Source organism: Chrysochloris asiatica, unplaced genomic scaffold (assembly GCF_000296735.1).
Source record: "Chrysochloris asiatica unplaced genomic scaffold, ChrAsi1.0 scaffold00107, whole genome shotgun sequence".
Taxonomy (NCBI): domain Eukaryota; kingdom Metazoa; phylum Chordata; class Mammalia; order Afrosoricida; family Chrysochloridae; genus Chrysochloris; species Chrysochloris asiatica.
In genome coordinates this window covers 6,781,822-6,789,544 of record NW_006408625.1, presented here as the reverse complement: position 1 = coordinate 6,789,544, position 7,723 = coordinate 6,781,822, and the positions used below count along the sequence as shown (strand labels likewise).

The window sequence follows — 7,723 nt, the reverse complement described above, 5'->3', positions numbered from 1 at the left end:
CCCTCAGAATCACAGCAATTCAAACCACCACAGCATGACAGACAGATGAGTGGCGGTTGTGTGGTTGCTGTTAAATAGGAATCTCCTTGTGCTAGGGCCCTTAAGTCCAGCTCAAAGGCCGGATTTCCATCAAGAGGAGGATGTCAACCAAGACATTGACATTCCGTCCGATGTCAATCAAGAAGCGGAAGCGCAGCAGGGGCGACTAGGTTGTAGTGAGATGCTTTGGGCTGCGCTTGTGGGTCTCCAAGCTGGTCAACCCTGCCTCAAAGTCACGATCCAATGGTTAGGCTAGAACGGCGCTCTAGCGTCCGGGGTAAGTAGGGCAGCCTGGCGGGCCCCTGCAGTCTCTTCCCGCTAGGCAGCGTCTCCTCATTGACCTGGTCTCCAGACACCTCTCACCCCTCTGCTCCATGGTCTGGGTTTCATTTAACACCTCCACCAGGTCTGCGCAGTTCTCACACATCGTTTAACCATCGCCCTCCATGATAGAAGCTATCATGATAGAGAGTGGGGTTGTTGTTGTTAAGTGCCGTCGAGTCGGTACTGACCCATAGCGACCCTGTACAGGGTTTCCGAGGGTGTAAATCCTTACAGGAGTAGAAAGCTTCATCTTTCTCCCGCGGAGCAGCTGGTAGTTTCGAACCTCTGACCGTAAGGTTCGTACAATGCCCTTAATTGTATTGCTGCCCTGACCTGATGTAAGGGGTGTTTCCCTGGGGTTTAGTCTGTAACACTTTCGTTTTACAAGAGGTAAAAGGAGAGAGAAGCAAGTAGAGATCAGAGGGATATAATTACTATCAAGAAAGATGAGCCAGGAGTGGAATGTCCATTTGGCATGGGATTCCTGCACTGCAAAGCTCCTAGATGCTGGGGAAAATTGATAGCAAGACACACAAAACTCTTTAAGGAATGTTGGGCCTACAGATACTGAAAGGGCATAAGCATCTTTCCTCAGACTCAACTGAAAGAGAAAGCCTTCTCCTAGAGCTGACATTCTAAATTTGGATTTGTTGCCTCCTCACTGGAGAAGAATATCATGTTTGGTAAGGTGGATGGTCAGAGAAGAAGAGGAAGACCCCCCAACGAGATGGATTGGCCAAGTGGCAGCATAGATGGACTCAAGCATGGCAACAGTAGTGTGATTGGCCCAGGATCGGGCAGTGTTTCGATCTGCTGTGCATAAGGTTGCTATGGACCGGTACTGACTTGATGGCACCTAACAACAACAACAACCTGTGAAAGAGTAAATTTTTGTTTTTTAAAAGTCATCCACTTCTAGTATTTCTGTTATAGCAGCACTAGATAACTAAGACAGTTATGTTGGAATCCGTGAACTTTTTAGTCTGGGACTAATTTGGTCCTTTACTAAGGTAGTATTATGTTATTCTACTGCATGTTGCATGTGACCCAAGTCATGGTATTTTCAGTTATCTCACATGCATGCAAAAGTTGAACAGTGAATAAGGAAAACCATAGACAAATTGACATATTTGAGTTATGGGATTGGAGAAGAATATTGACAGTGACATGGACTGCCAGAAGAACAAACAAATCTGTTTTAGAATTACATCCAGAATACTCCTTGGAAGCCAGGATGGCCAGACTTCCTCCTTCATACTTTGGACATATCAGGAGGGACCAGTCCCTGGAATAGGACATCATGCTTGGTAAAGTGGCGGGTCAATGAAAAAGAAGAAGACTCCCAATGAGGTGGATTAGCACAGGGGCAGCAGAAATGGGCTCAAACATAGCAATGATTGTGAAGTTGGCACAGGACTGGACAGTGTTTTTTTCTGTTGTGCATAGTGGTGCTATGAGTGGAACTGATTCACTGGCACCTACAACAACAATTATTATGTGTGCTTTGCTGACTTTGCAACATACTCAGTTGTTGTGTGCCATCAAGTGGATTCTGACTCATAGTGACCGTACATCATAGTAAAACTGCCCCATAGGTTTTATAAGCCATAATCTTTATAAGAACAGATTGCTAGGACACTTCTTCCATGGAGCCACTGGTGAGTTCAAACTGTTGACCATTTTGGTTAGCAGCAGAGCAATTAATCACTTCAATATGAAGCTCCTTCAGGCTGTTTTTTTCTGGTGCATTTTCTGCTAATCTTTGGTGGTTTACTTACTTCACAGAAATCTTTATACAGATTTCCATAACTCTCTCTCAGTACAGCTCTTATGCCTCCAGTATTTTGTCCCACAATTTTTAGTTGCTTTAGAATTCCTAAACTCTCAGCTTATTGAGATTGTCAGCCTCTCCTTTGGCTTCCTCTGTCTGTGCTGTGGCTTAGAAAGTTTCCAGACTATAAGCTGTGGCAGTCATAGGACTCACCTAATTTATTTCTTTTTACTTAGGAATCCCTGCCCTGCACTGCCTGTTGTTTAATTTTGTATGGTTATCAGTTGGACATGGCAAGGTAAATTAGTCCCTGATACTTCACCATCACCAGAAATAGAAGTCCCTTGTTGCCCCTTTTATAAAACCCAGTACATCTGAACCATTATTAAAATGTACTATTAGCTAGAATTCAGATTTAGGGAATAAGGAGATGTATTCCTTTTTCACCTCACCCCAAAAAAGGTTAAGTTAGCACATCTAATGTGCAACAACTGAAATTATATCTTCATTCCCATTCCTAAGTATCAAAGCCCATTACCTGATTCAAATCCTAAATTATTATTTTTTTATTTACAGGGTATTGCTTTACAAAACCAGAAGTGATCTTCAAGCTAGAGCAAGCAAAATACTCATGCTTATTAGAAGAAGGCTTTCTAAATAGGAGCTACCCAGGTGAGTTATTTAATACTAACAGAAGGTACTCAGAAGAAATTAAATCCATAGCGATCAGTTAGAAAAGGGTGCTTTTAGAACTTTTTTTATTTGGAAGTTTATAAAAGAAGAGATTCAATAAAATATGGAAGATAAAGGTGAACCATAGCTGATGCAACGTAACCCTATTGATTTTGTCATCTTCAAAAGCTGGAGCCCAAATAAAGTATTTACAGTTCACACACTGAGGAATCGAGTTACATTTAAGAATAAAATGCTGAAAACTAAAGAAAATTATGAAAGCAACTCAAATTAGAGGCTAAAGTATTAGAAGATAGAGAGAGAAAATAATTTTATTGTTAGTTACCAACTGTATAAAATTGTTGGTTTTAGGCACTGTTGAGTTCATTTTTGGCCTATAGCAACTAGATGCTATCTCAATAGATGATTAATGAAACTTGTTTTTAATTACACAGATACCAAATAAAGCAAAAATATAGCCATCCTAGTTATTACTAGGAGCACTGGTGGTGCTCTAGGTTCAGCACTGGACTGCTAGCCACAAGATCAGTAGTTCAAACCTACAAGCTTGCTCCATGGGAAAAAATGAGACATTCTGCTCCCATAAAGACCTACAGCCTCAGAAACCCAATAAAGGGTTGCTGTGAGTCAGAACTGACTTAATGATGTCTAGCAACAGTAACTAGTATTAGAAGAAGGAAAATTAACTAACTTGAACAAAAATCAGAGCTTATAAAGCTCAGCATAACATGAAATATGACAAAGATATCTTCCATATCAACTAATGGCAATATGTTAGCAGCATCAGCAAGGGATATTGCTGTCTCATTGTAACAGAGAGATACACCTAAAAAATATATATATGGAAAGTTTACTATATAAAATAGTAAGTTAACATACCAGTAAGCACAGAGGTAATTCAGGGGTCTTTTTATTTTATTTTAGTAATAAAAGTATAGTTCAAGCAAAACATATTAAATTAGAAAAATGATGTTTTAGTTTCCCAGGGCTACTGTGACAAAATACCACAAATGAGTTTCTTTAGACAAACAAACAAAAAAGTATTACCTCAGAAATCTGTAGACTTAAAAGTCCAAATAAGAATACTAGATATTGGCCATGTCAATTCTTTCCGAAGGCTCTGAATGAGAAGCTGTTTCATGCCTCTATGCTATCCTTTAGTGGCCAGCTGCAATCTTGGCATCCCTTTGCTATGTCTATAAGTATCTTACCTTCTGCCCTCCCTATGTATGTGACTCTGTCTCCATATCCGATCTCTGTTTTTTGTAAGACACCATTCCATAAATATATGGACCCATCCTCCAGTCTGACCTCTGTAACTTACCTGACAAATTATTCAAAGTAAGGCCCCAATATCCAAACAAGGCTGACAGTCTCCAACACCAAGTTTAGGATTTCAGCATATTCTTTGGAGGGATACAATTAAATACATGTTGTTGTTAAGTGCCGTTGAGTCAGTTCTGACCCATAGCGACCCTGTACAGGGTTTCCGAGGGTGTAAATCTTTACGGGAGTAGAAAGCCTCATCTTTCTCCCACGGAGCGGCTGGTAGTTTCGAACTGCTGACCTTAAGGGTCACAGCCCGATTCGTAACCACTACACTACCAGAGCTGGGTAAATTGAATGATAACTATAAAAGAAAAACTGTTTTTAAAGGACACAATAAAGATTTTGACTTATTTCTGCACCAAAGAAATATTAAAAGAACGCCTCACTCAAAAATTATAAATGCATTTTGGAGAAATAGAGATACACTAAATGTAGTAGACTTAAATATATTTCTCTGGCTTTATATATAGTGGGCACCAGCGGAGTTATTAGAGCAAAGGTTGACAACCTAGATCCCTTCAACCATATCCAAACAGTTACCTATAGATTTTTAGAACTCAGCCATTCAAGTTTTTATATCTAGTTAGTTACTGCTTTCATACAGCAACAGCAGTGCTAAATAGTGACAAGGATTGTATAGGCTATAAATCCTAAAATATTTCCTATCAAAGAATGCTTGTTGTGTTGTTGTGAAGTGCCATCAAGTCGGTTCCGACCCATAGCGACCCTGTATAGGGTTTCCAAGGAGCAACTGGTGAGCTTGAACTGCCGACCTTGCAGTTCAAATGGCTTTACAGTCTGGTGCATTAACCCATAGTGCCACACCTCCACCTCTATTTTGCAATAATGTTTTCAGCTAAGTATATCTTACCCACCAGGAGACTTTAAACATTAAGCAATAATGTTTACATGTTGTTTTTAATTTTCTGGGTTTTTCTTAGAAGACTGCCAACTTGATGACTGGCTAGAGAAGAGCTTGGAAAACCAAGACAAATATCAGTGGCGAGTTTTATTCACCACCAATAAAATGCTGACCAGTGAGCAAGAGAAAATTCCAAGAAAGCCATGTAAACTAGGCATAGATATATTTACTTCAAGAAAAAAGGCCTGTGACTGTGACATTAGAGTGTCTTCTTACCAGAGTCTCATATCATTGGTTTCACGTTGTAATTCTTCAAGGAAGAAGGATGATGAGTTTAATGCATATGAGAAACATTTCATTATTAGAAATGGGAGAGCAAATACTAGAGAGAATTCTTTAGCTTATAATCAAAATGTGAAAGCCCTTAGTCAGGAGAAGGAACATGTTCAACTTCAGACTGTTCAAACATCTGGGAAAACTTTTGAACATAATGAAGATAGAAAAGCATTCCATGAGAAGTCAGCCCTCACTATCCCCAAGAGTACGCACACAAAACTAAAATCCTATACTTATAATAAATCTGGCAAAAACCTTGTTTCTCCAAGCATTCACATAGAAGGGAAGAGAGACTATGATTTTAATGAAAATTCATGTAACAAAAATGGGGCTAACTTTATTATGATCGCTCAGTTTCAGAAAAAAGACACAGGAAGGAAAATGTTCAGCAAAAAATCAGACTTCAGAGGACATCAAACAACTCCCACAGGGATGAAACTACTTGAATGTGGAAAAAGCTTCAGCCATAATTCTGTCCTTACTGTAGACAAATCCTGTGTTTACAACAAATGTAGAGAAACTATTAACTGTCCATCAGCCTTGCAGATACAGCAGAGAACTCATAAAAGGGACACACCCTACGAATGCAACAAATGTGCACTATCTTTTTCTAGGAAGTCACACCTCATTTTCCATATGAAAACTCATACCAGGAAGAAGCACTGTGAATGTAATGAATGTGGGAAATTTTTCAGGAAGAACTTAGAACTAAGGAACCATCAGAGAACTCATCTGGGGAAGAGAACCTTTGAATGCAATGAACGTGGGAAAGCTTTCAAGCTGAAGTCATACCTAAGCAGACATCAAAGCATGCACGCAGGTAAGAGGCCCTATAATTGTGATGAATGTGGGAAATCTTTCAGCTGGAAGTCACGCTTCAGTGAACATCAGAAAACTCACACAGGGGTTAAACCCTATGAATGTAGTGAATGTAGGAAAGGTTTCAGGTATAAGTCAGACCTAAGAAAACATGAGAGAACTCACACAGGTGAGAGACCTTATGTTTGTGATGTATGTGGTAGATCTTTTAGCAGGAAGTCAAACCTCACACTACATCAGAGAATACACACAGGAGAAAAACCTTTTAAATGTAATGAATGTGAGAAAACATATAGTGATAAATCAGCACTAAGGAAACACCAGCGAACTCACACAGGTGAAAAACCCTATAAATGTGAGGTATGTGGGAAAGGTTTCAGCCAGAATTCAATTCTCCGAAGTCATCAGAGAACACATACAGGGGAGAAACCCTATGAATGTCATGAATGTGGAAAAGGTTTCAGCCAGAGCTCAATCCTCAGAGGTCATCAGAGAACTCACACAGGGGAGAGACCTTATAAATGTGAAGAATGTGGCAAATCGTTCACCTGCAAATCATATATCAGAATTCATCAGACAATTCACACAGGGGAGAAACCTTGTAAATGTGATAAATGTGGGAAAGGCTTCAGGAATAAGTCAGAGCTAGCACAACATCAGAGATCTCACACAGGTGAGAGACCCTATGTATGTGATGAATGTGGGAAATCTTTTCACTGGAAGTCAAACCTGACGGTACATCAGAGAACTCACACAGGAGAGAAACCCTTTGAATGTATTGAATGTGGAAAAACTTTTAGTAGGAAATCTAGAGCAATGAGACATCATAGAATTCATACAGGAGAAAAACCTTATGAATGTAACGAATGTGGGAGAGCTTTTAGAGAGAAGTCGCATCTTAGAGGTCATCAAAAAACTCACACAAGAGAAAAACCATATAAATGTGATAAATGTGGGAAAACTTTAAGTTCTAAGTCAACCCTCAGAGTCCATCAGAGAATGCATGCAAAGTAGAAGCCCTAAATTAGGAATGACAAGTTTCTACTATTAATCAGAGTTCAACTTATCCATCAGAGAACATACACAGGAAAAAACCCTATGAGCTTAATGAATATGGAAAAGGTTTAACAAAGAAGTTACACCACAAAAATTACGAGAGAACTCCCCCATGGAAGGACCTTATAAATACGATGATCTGACTTTAGCCAGAAGTCATATCTGGTTGACCATCAGAACTTACACAGGTCGTGTGACAAATAAAAGAAATATGTGCTAGAAAGCACTCTACTATTTAAGAGAGAACATATAGGAGAGAAACCCTTTGGATATAAAGAATGTAGAAAAACTTTTCAGCCAAAGTCAGGAGTTTGAAAAGATTGAGTATAGGTGAAAAACTATCAATATAATGAATGTGAGACATTCCTCTTCCGTAAATCAACTCTCACTGAACTTAATTGAGCACACAGGAGAAAAACCCTATGAATGTAATGAATATGGGACAATTCCACAGAAATCAAACTAACTTTTCTGTACATCTAAGAAAGCTGGTG

General features: G+C 39.4%; 1 protein-coding gene across 1 annotated transcript in view; it reads left to right on the top strand.

Moving 5' to 3' along the window:
* The window catches only part of LOC102817909 (zinc finger protein 300-like), a 12,837-nt gene extending 5,650 nt beyond the window's left edge, over positions 1 to 7,187 (top strand). Inside the window, exons 3-6 of the mRNA XM_006867675.1 lie at positions 2,711 to 2,806; positions 5,098 to 5,218; positions 6,377 to 6,510; positions 6,595 to 7,187. Coding sequence (XP_006867737.1) covers positions 2,711 to 2,806; positions 5,098 to 5,218; positions 6,377 to 6,510; positions 6,595 to 7,187 — 944 coding nt within the window. The remainder of the gene's footprint in view (positions 1 to 2,710; positions 2,807 to 5,097; positions 5,219 to 6,376; positions 6,511 to 6,594) is intronic.
* Positions 7,188 to 7,723: the final 536 nt, after the last annotated feature.